This window comes from Melanerpes formicivorus, unplaced genomic scaffold (genome assembly GCF_026170545.1).
Source record: "Melanerpes formicivorus ecotype bairdi unplaced genomic scaffold, bMelFor1.0.p_v2 SCAF_27, whole genome shotgun sequence".
Taxonomy (NCBI): domain Eukaryota; kingdom Metazoa; phylum Chordata; class Aves; order Piciformes; family Picidae; genus Melanerpes; species Melanerpes formicivorus.
The window spans coordinates 2893104-2910582 of NW_027142379.1; the positions used below are offsets into that span (position 1 = coordinate 2893104).

A 17479-nucleotide genomic window follows, 5' to 3' on the forward strand; every position below is an offset into this window, starting at 1 on the left:
TAACAGATTTCTCCCCTAAAAGCTAATTGTTTACTCACTGCATTCCAACTGTATCCACATTAATTATCACAGATTAAATAACTACAGTGCTGTAGAACCTATGGAATGTCTTTCCACCCTGTAGAGCAGATGTGGAAAGAAATCAGAACTTGCAGTGGTAGAGCTCACACTTGGTTATAGATTAAGAAAATACAGAGGCATATCTTTTGAGTTACACTTGCATGGGAATAACCTAAATATTTGCAGCAGAAGAGAGGCTTAGGCATATTTTGCATTAAGGCAGAATGGCTAAATGGTACAGAAAGCCTAAACTGTCACAGGAAGAAGTCTAATTCTGTAAGTCATTTGCTGCTTTATCTATAGGATCACATGGAAGGTTATCAGTATAGAAATGATAGATGTGTCATCCAATGTGTTGAAGAATCAGCAGAGATACTCATGTCTATTTGACTGTAATGAGCTCTAAATAATTTTATCTCCCCAAAGCAAAGATCTTTTTAATCACTTTTTAAATTACATAAGGAATTAACTATTAAAATCTTTCTTTTTGCTAGATCATTTTCCATTCCCAGTCCATTAGCCATAGTATCTTTATGCTGCTGCTCATTGTGCTTGCTGTGTGTGCACATATATTCTTTCTCAATTTGACCTGAAGCTCCTTAGGTGTTTCATATTGACTTGGTTATAAAACACAAGTCCTAGATGTAGAATTTTACAGCTCACTACTGATGTGCTGCAGCCTTTGAGGCCTTTAGCAAAGCAGTGTAAGTTATATTGTTGAGGAGAATAATGTTCTGTGTATCTCTTCCTACCTGGTTTTGCACTGAGCCTAAAAGATGCCAAGTATTTCCTGTTCCAGAGGACTCTTGTGGCAGTTCTGCACATCCACAAGTAAGCACAGTCTGCACTTCAGAAGTGTCGTGTGTGAGAGTTGTGTCAAGAGAGCAGTTCTGTGCCATGCTCCCTCATTTGTATTTATCAGCTGTGAAGAAACTGAAGTGCTGAGTGCAGCGTGCTCTGGAGCGCTAAGACAAAAGCGATCTCAGAAGGCCAATGCAGATCGCTAATCATAAACTTGTTTGTGCTGATTTTTTTTCTACTTAGTTTTGCAGTGCTGCATTAACTGAATCTGTTTTGGTTGTGTTGGGTTTTCGCCTTTTAATTTAAAAGCTGTGACATTATACACTTTCCTGCAAACCTAAATCTTGAAACAGTGACTTTTACAAGGGTTGCACCATCTCCTCCTGTTGTGAATTCAGTGGCAGGGACCTAGGAAAAGAAAAATCCTTCTCAGTTGTAGCTTTTTTATTGTCAAAGAGGCTGCAGAAACTGCTTCTTGCCATGGTAAATCCCAAGAGATCTTTGAGAGCAGTAAGAGTGATTTTCTTCAAGCTCTTCTACCCCAGCACCAGAGTTGACTTTAGTTGCATGCTTCCTGGTTCTTGGCTTGTGGTCATGATAGAACCAAAGTAAGGCTGTCTTAGCTATGAATCAGTTGCTGAGTTCCACTAAGTAGTTATGCAGAATGGATGCAGTCATCTATATCTTTCCAGACAATGACAGGAATTACTTTATTTTTTAATTCCCCACATTTCTCCATAATGGTGAAAAGTTCATGATCCTTGGGCTGGATGGAACTCTGTTAGCAATGCTGTTTGCTGATTCCTGTTCTTGATTGTCTTTTGTGACGTGAAAGCTGGTTTATTTCAAACTTAAGCAATTATACTCACCTGAAATCATAGAATCAGAATGTTTTTGGTTGGAAGAGACTTTTGAAGGTCATTTAGTCCAGCCCCCTGTCAACATCAAGTGGGCTAACCAAATACGTTATAACTCTTTCTGCCATTTCCTTTATTATGCAGATCATAAGCTTCCCTTCCAAACAAATCCACACGAACACTCATGTCTATCCAGTGCACCCACTATGAGTGACAATGTTCAGAGAGCAAAAGAAGGAAGTTTAGAGAAGGCACTTGGGTGTAGATGTTGCAAAGTTAATGCACCAGACTTGGGGCAGGGTTCTAGCTCTGCCATGTGTCTGGAGGCATAATGGAGAATAGTTCTATGCTGAAAGTGCTTTCCTGCCTCCTGGCATTGTATCCCCTCAGCTATCCTGTCATCCCTTTCTTTCCTTAGATTGCAAGTTCTCTTGGTCAGAGGCTCTTTTTGTTCTGTGCTTTTTGCTCAAAAAGAACTTTGATAATACAAATAATAATAATGCAACTACAGCTTGCCACAGAGCTGTCCGGATTCATCACCCTGCTAGTGGCTGTTGCAGGATTTGTTGAGGGCTCTTCCACATGACGAGAGAGCGAGTGCAATGGCGTAAAATCTTTACAAGCAACAAATAAAACCACACTGCAGACAGTGAGCAATTAACTGTAAAACACAGTGCCAAACTCAGGCCTGCCTCCTTCTGCATCTTCCCATCAAGTCGCATCAAGAAGACGCAGTCTGCTAAAACAAGAAAAATGAGGGCAGAAGTGGGGCTCTGTTCCATTAGTTTCTTTTACAGCTCAGCTGCATGCAAAGTGTCCTTTCTGTTCACTCTGGCAGAAGTCAGTGCAGCTACATGACTGGTTCCTGATTCCTGGAAGCATAAGCTTACAAAACAAAGTAAAAAGACAAGCAGTTCATCATATGTCTTATTTCTCTGGGAGTAACAATGCCTTATCTATTTCCAATCCCAGGTTGTTTTTCTATGCAAACTTCAGCATTTGTTCAAGGTAAATGTGTTACTCCCTGTTTAAAAATTATGATGTTTGACAAAGCATATAAACCTTATGACTGCTTTAAACAAATATTTACTCTATTTAGGAGATTCTGTCTGATCCTTTACAGTCCTGGAGATAACTTAGTACAGCTCCTTCAAATGTAGTTTCATGTCTGTAATAAATCATAAATTAAATATTATTTCATGCTGCAAAACCTGTGCTGCAATAGATTTGCAAATGTGACTAGTGGAGAGGTGGAATAAAAAGTTGGGGACTGTGCAAAGTAAGGCTCCAAGGATTCATTCCAACCCAAGTCAGTAAATTCATGTGACAGAAGCCCCTCCATGCCGTGCAGAGGTAACGGGCTAGCTCTGGGAATATTGGTTGCATTTTTGAGGAGCTAATGAGCCCCATAGCTCCTGTTCACTTGCACTTTCAGTGTTCTCACTCCTGGGAACAACCCAAGTGTCTCTGCTACCACTTTAAAGCAAACTTGGACTAAAGATAACTCAGAATTGCCTTTGATAGAACTCTAATGGTCTTGTAAAGGAGACTGAAAATAATTTTGCATTTATAGAAACAGTGTGGGGAGGTTATGGTGTAAAACATGCCTCTTATCCCTTGGGCTATCTCACTGCCTTCATTAGAGGTAATAGAACCATTGAAAAAGTTAATCCTGAAAGTATCCTAAATATAAGATGAATACTAAAATGTACCTGAGTTTGTAGTGTAAGCTGGTTTGAAATTTAAGCTGACCATGAAAAATATCATTTTACACCAGGAAAGTGCTTCATCTCACTGACTGAGAAGGTTTCTGGAGTATTGTGCTCAGTTCTGTACCACTAATCCAAAATGAGTGGAGAGTGCTTAGAGAAGCCAGAATAGTCAGGGAAAGTCTGAATAAAAACTGAAAAATATAAAGGCTAAACACTTCAGTAAGTAACAATGGCCAAAGCAGAAAGCAGTAGGCTGCAGATAGCTGCAGGGTATAAATAGTGAGGGTGGATAAAAACCCTTAATGTAAGGCACAGAGATATGTAAGTGAAGGCTGAATAGCCAGTGAGAGTTTCACAAGAGAGGCTAATATCCATGAGGAAGTAAAAGGATTATGTAAGTCTTTAAAAAATTAGATTTTGCAAGAGGATATGAAATATGCTATTGGAAGGAATATCATATTGACAGGGAATTTGTAAGATATATTGTTAATCTCTTACAGTATAGTCAACTGCAGAGCTCAGCCTGGATTCCTGTGTGTTGGTTTCTCTGCACGGGATAGAATTTGGCCAGCTGGGATATTTATCTGTGTAGATCTAGTTTCTGGAATGTTGTGTTTTAGAAATCATACGATCATAGAATGCTAGGGGTTGGAAGTGCCCTCCAGAGATCATCAAGTCCAACCCCCCTGCAAAGCAGGACCACTTAAGGCAGGTCACAGAGGACTGTGTCCAAGCAGGTTTTGAAGATCTTTAGAGAAGGAAACTCTAAAGCCTTTCTGGGCAGCCTTTTCCAGTGCTTCATCACCCTATCAGATTACTCAAGCAAGATTTCCCATTAGTAGTAAATCCATGCTGGCTACTCTTGATAACCTTCCTTCCTTCCATGTCATTAGAGATAGCATCCAGAATGGGCTGCTCCATCACCTTTCTGGGGATAGAGATGAGACTGACTGGTCTGTGGTTGCCTGGACCTTCCTTCTTGCCTTGTGGAAGACTGGAGTGACATTGGCTTGGATGAATATTTTGGATGAATATTTTGATGTGGCCTTTTTGGAAGGTGTTTGTATGACCATAGGTGGAACTAGATACATTACTTTCAGTATGGAATGCAAGCATTTGTGTAAAACCAGGATGTGTGCAGAGCACCTTCTAACAGAATTGTCCCCACCTTGTTTCTCTTGCTAACATCCTGTGTTTCACTAAAGTCTTGGGGGGGGGGGGGTCTCTGCCAAATTATATCCTAGGTACTATGTAGGAGGAAGTGAAACTCCACATTTGTATTAACTTCAGGTTCTTATGTCTCTTCTGTGTGGACCACATACAATCCTAAAAACTAGGGCATTATATCTATTATTTTATGCAGTCTTGTCTTGCTTGCTTTTTCTTTTTCTGTCATTTCTTTTGATACTGGTGCTGATCTAGCAGGGGAATTTCAGCAAGTTTAGAACTACTCACCAAGAGAAGGAAGAAAGTAAATATTTGTGACCCTTTACTGGTGAGCAAGCTGAAGACTGAATTCCCAGGTGCTTCTGACATGGAGCTTTCAGGCAGAAAGACAAAATGAAAATCTTTTTGGTCAGAGTTCTTTTTTCTGTCAATAAAGATGTGGCATAGAGAGAAAAAGAGCTCTTGGTATGCCTCAGTACACCCCAAATAGAGACAAAGGTAGATAGATAGTTTTTATTCACATGCTGTATTAACAGAAGCACATGAATCTTTTTGGCTCTTTTAGGGAGAAAATAATCTGACCAAACAAAGAAACATTTGTGAATGAAGAGAGTAATATAGCCACTGACAAACTCAGCAGAGCACATGTGGTGACCCAGCTGCACCATGCTGTGCAGTCAAGTGAGGCTACTACAGTCTCTGCTGCTGAGATTCAGCCTAGACATTTATCCCATGTTGAACCTTCCAGACACTTTCAGCATTCAGTAGCTGTACAGAGCCAAATGTTGCCAACAGCAAAGTAAAAGGCCCGAAAGCAGCAGAGCCAAGCTGTGTTTGGTGGATAAGGGAGCACAGGCTTTGCTGCAGCAGAAGCTCATGGCCAGCCCGTGCAGTGTAAGATGGTCTTGCCTGGAGAGTAGCTCTTGTCCTCCAGCCAGACTCTGCTTACTGTGCCTATTGGCTGGAGTGACAGCTAAAGTTGGAGGTGGTGTGTGAAGAAGCATTAAATAAGAACTAAATGTGCTGGTGATAATGAATATGGTGCAAGGAGCTTGGATAACAGCTCTCTTCTTCCCCAGCTGGATGACTATAAAATATATACATCATTGGACCAAAGAGTCATGCCTTTGATTTAACCTCTGTGGCTTGTCTGATGAGAGGGTGCAGAGCCATAAATGCTTTGCATCTGTGGCTATTGTTTGAACCTCAGTTTTGGAGGCGTAGAGTTTACTGATAGCTGCACATGAATCACTGAACAACTCTGACAATGCATCTGCTGCTGATGGGATATGGTGGAGACAAGGCAGACTAAGCACACACAGCAAAGTGGCCCCAGTAGTGAACTGGAACAGGATCTGAACTATCTTGTCACCCTGAGAGATCATTTGTCATGCTCAGACTGTGTGTAAGGCTGTGTGTAAGGATTGTGTGGCTCTACATTACAGCTGCCTGAGTGCTTGGATTGTGGCTAGCCGACCTCAGTTTCTCACTCTGTGGGCTCATCAACAACAACCAGATCACAAGACTGTAACTGGATAAGTATGAAGAGATTTTAACTGCATTTTAGAGTCACTTTATTTTTACTTTGAGCTCTGTTATACTCTGACAACTTACCTCTTTGTGCTTGGTGTTTCGTAAGCAGATAAAGTGTTAGGCTAAAAATGCAAGAACCAGGTTTTCTGATTAATCATCTCTGACCAGAATCCGGGGGAAAATATCATAAGCAGCAGTGGGGTGTTTATTAGTTCTATTTTAGTTGACCTGAGGTTTTTTTTGGCCTTTAATTAAAAGAAATGCAGGATTTTATTTCTGTTAACTGCAGAATAACAAGATCATTTAGCTGTTTAGTAATAGTAACCTCTTTCTTCAAAGTACAGTTTAATTAAGAGCTAATAATACAGAATTTCACATAGAATCCTGGAAACAGCACACCAATTACTTTGTTAAATAGTATTGGCACCAAGTGTGTAAAACCTTACCTTGCCATAATTAGCTGACTCTCATTAGCTGCTATCTCAGTCTCCATGAAGCCAGAAGCTGATAAAAGAAGTTAGAAATAAGTCTTAAATCTCTTGGTTGTAAAAATTATTTACCTAGATTAAAGAGCCTAATTACTTGAAACTGTCTAATTGGACCATCATCAAGATAATTAGTGTATGGGATATATAAAAACACCCACCAAAGGAAGACTCAGTAACATTAAAACTGTGTTCTCATGAAAAAACTTTTTTCTTGAAATCATTTGAGACATTTTCCAAAGCGGCTTCTTAGATTTTTCAGTCCATTAGTGGGCATCAAATTCAGATACAGTTACTGCATCTGTGCACATAAAATTGTGGCTTCAGAATTAATCAAGACCAGTGTGTCTTATACTGGACACTGAAAAACCAAGGTACCCATAGTTGGGCTCCTGCCTGATGTCTCATTTTGTTGACACTGTGAAAGGAAGCTGGGTTTCCACCTCATGGTGCTTACTGAATTTATAGAAAAGACTCACACTGACTTCTTCAGCTGGTGAGTACAGACCTTACTACAATAGGACAGGTGCAGGCAGACAGGTGCAGACCTGGCAAACAGTCACACTGACATAAGCCATCAATGGGAGCATTTCCTGTCCTGCATGTTAAAGATCTGGGCTCCAAGGTGTCCCTGGCTGATAGTTTAGACACAGTTGCTGCAGGTAGAATCTATCTGTCAGTAAACTACAGCAATGTTTAAATAACCAAAACAGGTACTTTGTTTCTTCTCCAAGGAAGCTTTGCACACATTTTCTGGTTCAGATTCTACCATGCTACATAGTCCTTTGTAAGTAGATGAGCCATTGCCATGGGGTACTTCTGAACTCTTACACCTTTTAAAGGATGTTTTTCATTGAAAGAATGATTTGCTGCTTGAAGCTGCAGTATCTTAATAAACGGTTTCCACCACTGTGCTATATGAAATAGCGGGAATAATTGACTCAGCTCACAAGGAATCAGGTATTGCGTGAATTTGAACATACATATTGTCAGCAGTTTAGCTTTTCCTATCCCTGCTTCTTCAGTCTTCTGTTGTTGCTGGATTGTGTCCTCTTGAACACCTTGCTGCCACCAAACTGTAGAGCAGTGCCCTTTCCCCATTTACATGGTTTAGGGTCTATTTATAATTTATAGTCTCTGCCAGCTAGACACTTTGCAGTAAAAGCTGAAGACTGTCTTTTCTTTTCTAGCCCTCCCTGTAGTGTCAGCTCTGTTAAGAGAGTGTACAGTCAAAGGAAATTTAAACATTCTTCTCCTTTTGTCTGAAGAATTTTTTTCAGATACAGCCAGTATACCCAAAGTAATTATTCTTTCTCCTGCATAGATTAAATGTTTATGGTAATGGGTGTCAAAATGCTAATCGTGGAAATCCAGAAAGAATAGACATTGAATTTTAATGATGTTCCAAAATACATAATTTATCATGAGGGAAACATTTTTCCTCAGAAGTGAGATAGTCTGTCTAATAAAATAATGATCCCCAGCCATTTGGGATGGACCTTCATGAGGCTGCCTTCTGTTTCTTCCTGCCATGCTACCTCTCACTGCCTTCATTCACCCCAAATTATTACCCACTGCCTTCCCATCCCTGACTGCTGCCACAGACTCCTGAACACCTGCTGTCATTGTCTCATTGCTTCTCATTTTCACGTCCCTGCCACTGCTGCCTCCCCCTCATCTTTCTCTTCCCTGGGCAGTGTGTCCTCCCTCCTCCACTTTCTGTCATCAAGCTCAGCAGTGCTGGGTCAAACCCGTGACTGATAATCAGGCGCAACTTGTTAGCCTGGCTTCTGTTAAGTACCACACCACGCACTATTACCTCTGATGTTGGACACTTTGCCTCTTTGGTTGTCAAGAAGGAAAGAGGCCATCTATATAAAGGCAGGAATTTTCATATATGTCCTTTGTGTGCTTATGTCAGTCTTGTGGGTCTCCCTGTTCCATTGGTGGTCTCAGAGTCCATTTTCTCCTAAATTCTCAGTCAGTCGAATCCCACTGGCAGTTACAGCAGCTGAGATTTCATCAGAATGAAACAGAAATTACTTAAGTGGGATGAGAATCTGGTTTTATATACAACATACATGATTTCTTATATTCCTTTCATTAGACTGTAAACTTTATCAGGGGCAAGGATTGAAAAGACTCTTGTTTTGCCCTCAGGATAAGTTTTTATCTGTTCCTTGGTTTGCAACAGGGCTTTTTTTCTGAGATTATTTTGGACTGCTGGTGAAGAACATGCTCTTCCATCATATACTGAATTCTCACACTTGATTTCTGGCATAGGGAATTTCCTGAATCTAGCATGTGAGCTTAGGAAAAGTTGGAAAGAAAGTATTCCATTGTAGCTATGTACGTTGACGTGATTATGCAGCCTATTTCCCTTACAGTACCAATGAAAGTGTAACATGTGTACTAAATAATTACTTATAAACATATGAAGGCTTTACTAAACTGTTTTTACAATACAATCTACAGCAGCAGTGTATTCAGGTAACATTTCCTACAGATACCCAGAGAGGCTGCTCATAAACCAATCATAAAATATACAGAAAATATCACCACCTTCCTTTCAGCACAGAAAACAGCATTTAGAAAAGAAATCTCAGGCTTTTTGTCCCTCTGCTTTTCTCTCTTTTTGCCTTTCTGATAGAAACTCTCAGTAATAGGCCCTGCCATCTGCTACTATATATTTTTCATGAGTTTTAACATTTTGTTTTTAGAACCTGAAAGATGAGTAAAATGTCAAGTCACGCAGAAAATAATCATAGGCACGACAACTCAAATGTTATCTCAGCTTGTCTGTACAAAAAGTGGTTCACAGCAGGTCTGTGCCCTCCCTCTCTGCAGAGGGAGCAGGTACAGCATTGATGCTAGCTGATGTATCACTGAACACCAGCACAGGGCTTTAGCAGAAGATATCTTTTTTTTAATGAGAGTAATGTGGCCAAAATAAACAACAGCACAATTTTCAAGGTTCATCCTGTACAAGGCAAACTTCAAATTGCCTTCAGAGTTTTGTGTTATTTCAGTGTTACTTGGTCATGGGAATTTTGCTACCCTTTTCCTTTCTCCCATTTGCAAGGCTGGGCTTGTGACCCCTGTCAACTGGGGAGCTGCAGTGAAGATCTTCTTCCAGGTCATCTTTCTCTGGTTGTTTCCAGCTGCTCTCCTTTCTTCCCATTCTGCTTTTCTGTCATGCTGAGACTAGACTGGAGCTGATATGGTGAGAAAGTGTTAGAAAGGTACAGGATAAGACCTTAAGCTAAAAACTCCTCACAGTTCTTAACTGAGTTTGAAGGGAAAGAACTGTGCAGTCCATTCATGCTGCTGTGCTGTCAAGCCTCACTGAGGATCTCTTTCATTTGACAATAAATGCTGTTAAGGTAAGAATTGTGTAGCTATATCATTTGCCTCCTACATTTTTAACCGTGCAAAGATAAAATTATTTCATCCTGTAGGTTCCCAGCAGCTCAAGGATCGCTTTCATAATAAATCCTCAGCAGATTTGCTACCTTTCATTAGAGTAAGAAGTCTCTTCCATGATCTTTGCACTCTCAGCCTGTGCAAAAGTCCTTGTTAGAGTGTTGCAAGATTTTTCTCTTAATATTCCACTTTAGAAGTTCCGAGCTTGTTTTCAGTTATCTCTATTCTGTGCTTCTTTTTACTCACTCCTGTAGAAAGTCCCTTGTTTGCAAGGCATTTTCCAGGCTTTCCAGTGAAAAAAGATGATCTTTACCTTACTGGGACTGTTCTTTGAAACTGCCTGTACTGTTGTTGCTGGAGCTACACTGCTGAAGATGACAGTGGGAGAGACAAGTTACTTGCAGATGTGAGAGAACCCTGAAAAACAGGAGGCAGAGAAGTGATGGTTCTCTCACAGATTTGATTCTGTGATTAATATATATTTAATGAATATGCTTAGGCATAATGTTCTGTTCTGCTGAAATGGTGAACAAGACAAGTACTATTGGTGACTCAGGATTGAAACCACTCATATTTTGTCAGCTGTGTCAGCAAAACTCACATTTGCATCCCCCCAGGATGGAGACAAATGACTGTCTTTGCTACAGATCAGCAGCTTCTAGCTCCGGCTTCCCTGAGCTAGCCATATCTACAAGCTTAGTGAGCTCTCTGAGGCCTGGTGTGCAGAGCAGCAGAGAACTGGAGAGCAGGTGTGTTCCTGCTTTGGGCAGTGCTGCACTCTCTCACTGGGGCTGGGTGAAATACTCAGCCCTGGAGAGGGAGTGTTGGGAAAGGCAAGCACAGAACAGGGACAGAGGCACCAGCTCTTGTTGTGTGGCCACCTCTTACTGGGAGCTCCCCTGAGCCTGCTGCCTTGGGCCTCACTTGAGGTTGGTGTACATGGGAGACCCTGCTCTGGTCACCCTTTGTCTGATCTTGTCATTGTAATGTAGGTATGGTAGTGTAAGGAAGCAGGCTTGACAGAGTTTGCAGATGAGGATCATTCTTTTATTAGACCCGATATAGAAGAGCCCTGGAAAAATCCTGAAGAGCCCATGTGCCCAGAAGTTTCTCTGGTAAGCTGGATGTCACCTCCACCTATAAAATGGCTCATATCCTAAAGGAAATACAATTTCAGTACGCTAGGTCTATATCTAAAGTGACCTTAACTTCTATGATAACTTTTGCTTTAGCATTCTGGTTTAAGAAATGACTGTGGGCAGATTGCTCACGTAATGCAAGTGTCCAGAGAAACTGAAATTAACGTTACTGGCTCGTATGTTCCAAGGCCCCACATTGGCATTGGATTGCAAGAATGGGGAGCCTACTAGACCTCTAAACTTTTGAAAATCTCCAGTGATCTTAGTCTTTCTGTGCTTTTAAATAAATTTCCTTTCATAACATGCTTAGAGTTACTTAATTCTGACAACAGTAATTATTTTAATCACTTTGAGTCATTGTCCTATAATAACATATGCTGACTTAGAAAACTCTTTGATGACCACTGACATAAAAAATATTTTGCTTTCTTTCACAAGTTCTCCATGTGTGCCTGTCTCCAAGTGTGTTGTGTGTGTGCTGTAGCTGCCCATACACTGCTGGTGTGCTGCGTACAGTGTCACAAATCTCCGGAGTGCAATGTGTTCATAAATTATCTGCTATCAAATGCTCAGTTGAAGGCAGTCTATTTGGAGAAAGATTCACTCCAAGTCTCATTTTAGAGGAGGTTTTTTTGCTGTTATGTTTTATTCTTGCAAAGCCCTATTTTCCCTTGGAAAGCAAGAGATCTTTGTTACACTTGGAACACTGTGAGAGGGTAAGAGTTTTGGTGGGACTGCTGAAAATAATAGGTAAATCTTGGGAGTAACAAATCAAGAAGAGCATATTGAAATGAAATAGTGATGTCTCTAATGAACAGTAGATTTCCCCTTTCTTCCTGCATTCTGATTTTTTGTTTGTACTAGTTTGGTGGGAGTACATGTATACTGACAGCCAGAGTGCTAACTGTCTGAGAAATGAGTCAGAGCTTGGGGGAATTTAGGTTTAAGTTCTGTGGAATAGGCTTTGTCTAGTGTATTCCTGTCTTTCTGGATTATTTTTCCTTGCCAGTTATTTTGAAACACAACTAAAATGCTGTGTGTATACTTGACCTGATCTAGAGAAACATCATTGTAATAGATGCTGTTCAGCATCTGGAGTAATGTTTTGGAGCACAAGAGATCTGAATTTCATTCCTGGCTGTGTCTCAGGTTTACTGAGTAATCAGTGGAAGATTTTTTTCTCTGCTGTGTGTCTTTGTTTTCCCATATTATGATTCATGGATTAAAATAGTATTTAGTAACTGGTCATCTTTATGAGGAAAACCATGGAGTTTGGATGCTATCTTTAATCTCTGAATGGCAATGAAAATAACTCTTACTTCTTTGTCATATAAAGAGATATTTTTAGCTAGCTAAGCCAATTGAAAAGACATGTACAAATACTACTATGATTATATTAAATTTCTGTGCCAAGTGTGTTTTCTCTGCATATGATTATAAGGTGGGTTGTCATTTATTTTTTTCAGGCCCTGCTTGACACTCAGAATCTTTTGAGAGCTCAGATTACAAATTTTACTTTCAACCTGGGCTTTTCAGGGAAATTTTATCACACAGGTAAGAATCAAATACTGAAATCACTTTAATTTGATGGTGTTCTTTGTAGTATGATGGGAGTAGGAGTGATAGAGACTCAGGGGTCTAAGTAGAGAGAATAGTTTCCTTTGTAATAGGGTAACTACAAAATCCAATTGTTCTTTCTTCCAGGTTGCTTTGGGATATACATTTGGTTGATTTACATAATCAATTTTTTGTCCTAAAGTAGTTATACCAAATTAACCTTTTGTTTGACCTGCAGACTGTTTGGAAACAATCCTGTATGTAGAGTCTCTAAACACAGTTTTGCAACCACATTTCTCTTTTTAATTTAAATTTGAGGGGGAAAAAAAAAAAGGAAATAAAAATGAAAGGTACTTGTTCTTTGTGTAGTAGTCAAGTAAGCAGAATAATGACTTGGAAGTAAGAGAGCCAGGCTGTAGTTTCTAAGAGAAAGACTAAGCTCTTCAGAAAGGTGTACTGTCAGAATATTAAGTTTCCTGAATCAGAGGAATGTTCCTCTCTCTGGAAGCTGGGACACACAGAAATGGGAGAGTCACAGGGCTAGAAGGATACTTTGCAAGAAGCAGTGCCAGCTTAATATGACAACTTTCCCCATAGGAGTTATATGTGTCACTGTATACATGGCATTGGATAACAGTAAAATCAATCCTAGAGTAAAGAGACTTATCTCTTACTGTTGCTTTATAATTTCATTCACTCTGAGCTAGCTCAAACACTCACTACAGAACCTGTCCCAGGAATTGAGGAGAGCGACACACATAGAATCCATTTCCTAAGCACACAGAGAATTTAGGTGGCAATTTTAGCTGAGCTGGAATTTCTTGGGATGAGGCACCTGTAATTTTAGTAAGCTGTGATGCCTTCATTAGGTGCCAGTGTGGAACAGATTGAATTCCTTCTCCTCTTTTATTAAAATTCAGTCCTTTCAACCTATTGTTGAGTGGTAAGTTCCACCGATCAAATTCAATTTCCTGTTGACTTCACAGAGAGATTTGTTGAGCTACTGCACTTTATCCTTTGGGGTAGTTTAATCTCTGCTATAGAGATATAGCACTATATATTACCCATTAAAATAATTTTATACTGGAACCACTGTAGAAATAGGGAAGAATAAAAGATAAGGTATTAAATAGGATGTGATATAGGAAAAAAGAAAGTTCTTTCTACTGTCAGACAGGAGGAGAAAGACATGCTTGTGGAATAGGACAACTGCAAAGCTTGGAAGAGAGAGACAAAAGACAGCACAAGATAATGTCATAGTGGAGGACATTTATATGAAAAGTGCAAAATGACATGTTAGCTGAGACTAGGAACCAAACCTGGATTTATTTAAAACCAAAGAAAGCTGTACAAAGCTTGAGCACCTGTTAGTGTCTGAGCAGGCAGAGGTACTTTCTAGACCATTTCTTTTGCTGCAGTTGACAGTTCAGGTGCTTTGGAGGGAACATGCACATGAATTTCTTGGTTTGAATAGGACTTACTGCATGTTTGTAGTACGAACTGACCCAGTTACTGACAGTAAATTGAATGATTTGAGCTTCTCTCTATTATAGCCCATCCCTTCCTGTGTCCTTTGTTTCTTGGTATCATTTGTTCTCCCCAATCTGGCTGTTATATGCTCTTTAGGCACTCTGGTTGCTTTTTTTGATAGCACATGAACATCAGACAGGGCACCATGGACTCTCATGCAGTCCTAAAGTCTAATGATCCTACAAATAGTGACACATCATTGCATGTCTGCCCACATTTTTCATTCATTGCTGTAGTTCCCTCAGAGGTAATGAGGAATAAAATCATGACAGCAGAAGTACGTCAGACAAGATGTGCTGAAAGGAAAGGGGGAAACAAAAGGCATATGGAGTTAGAAAGAGGCAGCATGGATGCAAAAAGCATCAGAACTAATGTTTAGCTAAAAGAAAAAAGGAGAACTGCAAAATGCTGAGAGAGAGAAAGGATTTATATCAATTGTTGGCAGCATTTGGTGCAAGCAGAGAAGCAGGAAGAGAGCACAATGTAAAGAGGTGTGAAACTCTAGGGTGTGGAAGTTGGGCTCATGCAGTCTTTAAATAATCCCATTAAGGGATTATTTAAATTTAGCTGCCTTTGAGGACTTGGTCATTAAAAATGTACTGGGAGTAGGATAAATGTCTGAGCCTGGGGATGGAAGTTGGGTCCTGAGCTGCCAGCCAACGAGGCCCTGACACTTCCTGTCCCAGAGGTGCTGTGAGATGGCCAGGCTGTGGCTGTAGGTGGTACAGAGCCGGGGCACAGGTCCAGGCACCAAGAGCAGGTTGTCATTGCCCTCAGATCACACAAATGGTCCTGGCCAGCCCCACAGCCTACACCCAGGGGAGCAGGGGCTGTCCCAGTGCAGATATCATAGGTAGCAAAAGGAAGTTTGACTGGGGAGTGAATTTATTTTGGATAAGGAACATAATGAAAGTAGAGACTTTAGAGATATTCTTTGTTTTGGATGCTGGTTTATTTGCAGGTACTGAGGAGGAAGATGAAGGTGATGACCTGCTGTTGAGGTCTGTAGATGAGTTTTGGTGGTTTCCTCATATGTGGAGTCACATGCAGCCTCACCTCTTTCACAATGAGTCGTCCCTGGTGGAGCAGATGATCCTCAACAAAAAATTTGCCTTAGTGAGTTACACTTTTTCCATCTTACATGGAATTTCTCAGAAACCATTATTCTGATTTTCCTGGAAAATCAATACTTGTAGAATTTGTTTTAATCTCTGTGAATTGAAAACAAAGAAGTTTTAATAGTGTGCTTTTTGGAATCACTCTATTTTGTGCTATCAAAGTTCTCCCTCTCCAATCTGGATTTGGTTCTCAGTTGAAGTGTGGATTTTTTTAAATTGCTTTACAAAAAAATTTGAACAGAAAAGTTCTTTCAGAATGAATTAAGATGTTCCCATCTTGGAAAATCAATACACAGTAAAATCCTTCTCTTTCAATATTTTACCAAGTAAAATTTTGTCCAAATAGAATTGTTGTGATGAGAAGAAAATCCAGGTTTCTGAAAATAAATACTCCATCAAAAGATGTCAAATGACTATGAAATTACTGCATGTTAGGATTAATGAAGTGTGCCATGTTTTCAAAGGTGCTTTTCTGTGCCAATACCTAACAACCTCTTGTATATTCCCTTTGGATCAGCTCTAGAAAAACTTGTTTTGAAAAGCATTGGCTTAGCTAATTATTTATCCATAGCAAAGCTCTGGGAAAAAAAGTTTCAGTAAGAATCTAAGAAAAAATAAAACCAGGTGGTTAGACCTGAGGGCTCTCAAGAAACAGGCTCTATTTCTGCCATGTTGTATGTCTGAAGACATAAAGAAGTGTTATATCAGAATATCTCAGCATTCATTGTTCTCTTGTGTTTTAGGAACATGGTATTCCAACTGATTTGGGCTATGCAGTGGCTCCGCACCACTCTGGAGTCTATCCAGTCCATGTTCAGCTTTATGATGCCTGGAAAAAGGTCTGGAATATCAGAGTTACCAGCACAGAAGAATACCCACATCTGAAGCCTGCAAGGTATAGGCGAGGCTTCATCCACAAAAATATCATGGTGAGTTGTGCCTATGATGTTGCTGTTTGAGTTATTAAACACTGGCCCAGGATCCCCAGGAAGGTAGTTGAATCACCATCCCTGGAGATGTGTAAAAGAGGCAGAGATGTGGAGCCAAGAGACACGGTTCAGCACCAGACTTGGTAGAGTTAGGTGATGGTTGGACTCCGTGATCTTGAAGGTCTTTTCCGACCAAAATGATTCTATGATTCTGTGTTTCAATCCTGCTACCACTTCCTGAACAATTCAAGTGGAAAACCATGGCATCCCTAAGAGGTTCCATGGTGAGAAGCACATATTGCTATGCATAAGTAGCAAGATGTATTTGACAGTGTCTTGTTAATTAAAATCAGTCTGTTGCTGATGATGTTACTGCTGATGAAGGTGGCTTCCAGGCACCCTGCTGCTAACAGTTAAGGGACTGTTAACTGTTCTTGTCCTGCTGTTAATACTGGTTCAGAGTTCTCAGGGAAAAGTCAACTTTGCATCTTTTAACAGAGTATCATGGGTTAGATTCTTACTGGGTTTTTAATTTGCATAGTACCATTAACTGCAAATGTTTTGCCAGTTTATGCCATGTGAGAATCTGGATCTTGGTGCATAAATATTGTTTTTCTTCCACTTGAAAGGTGCACATTTGCCCTCATTTTGCTTCTTGCCATACTGAAAGGGGAACTGTGCTTTGCTCTTTGGCTTAACCCCAGAGTCTGTATGCAGAGCAAACGTTCCAAAGGTTAGGGGGAAGGAAGACACACGCACGCACACCCGTCAAGCCCCTCCAGACTATCAAAATGCTCTGTTGAAGCAACCACAAGTCAGTTCCTACAATCTTTCTGAATTACATAACTCACTGACAGCAGTGTTTGCCAGGAGGTTGACACACAACTGACATGGAAGGCGTTATGCTGATACCATCTGCTCTCTGGGGCTTAGGCTATTTCTGATTCCCTTATTGTCATCATTATCTAAGTCTTTCAAAACAACTTTCCAAAATCCTTGATGGTTTATCCTTGAGTAACTTTCTTTTGGAGTATGTAGGAGAGCCATGAATGGGAAAGATTCTAGCCTGTGTGCTGTGTTATACCTCTGGCTGCAACAAGCTGTTTTGGAGGGTCATAGTACCTTAGCACAAGGCTGCCACTTAGCTTATAACAGTATTCTGGTGTTC

The 17479-nt window shown here is 40.3% G+C and overlaps 1 protein-coding gene across 3 annotated transcripts in view; it reads left to right on the top strand.

Moving 5' to 3' along the window:
- Window positions 1-17479, top strand: part of LOC137448917 (bifunctional heparan sulfate N-deacetylase/N-sulfotransferase 3) — a 124010-nt gene that overhangs the window by 80338 nt on the left and 26193 nt on the right. For all 3 annotated transcript variants that reach the window (XM_068153924.1, XM_068153923.1, XM_068153925.1), the window contains 3 exons: window positions 12644-12731; window positions 15226-15380; window positions 16126-16311. In XM_068153924.1, the coding sequence (XP_068010025.1) occupies window positions 12644-12731; window positions 15226-15380; window positions 16126-16311 (429 nt within the window). The remainder of the gene's footprint in view (window positions 1-12643; window positions 12732-15225; window positions 15381-16125; window positions 16312-17479) is intronic.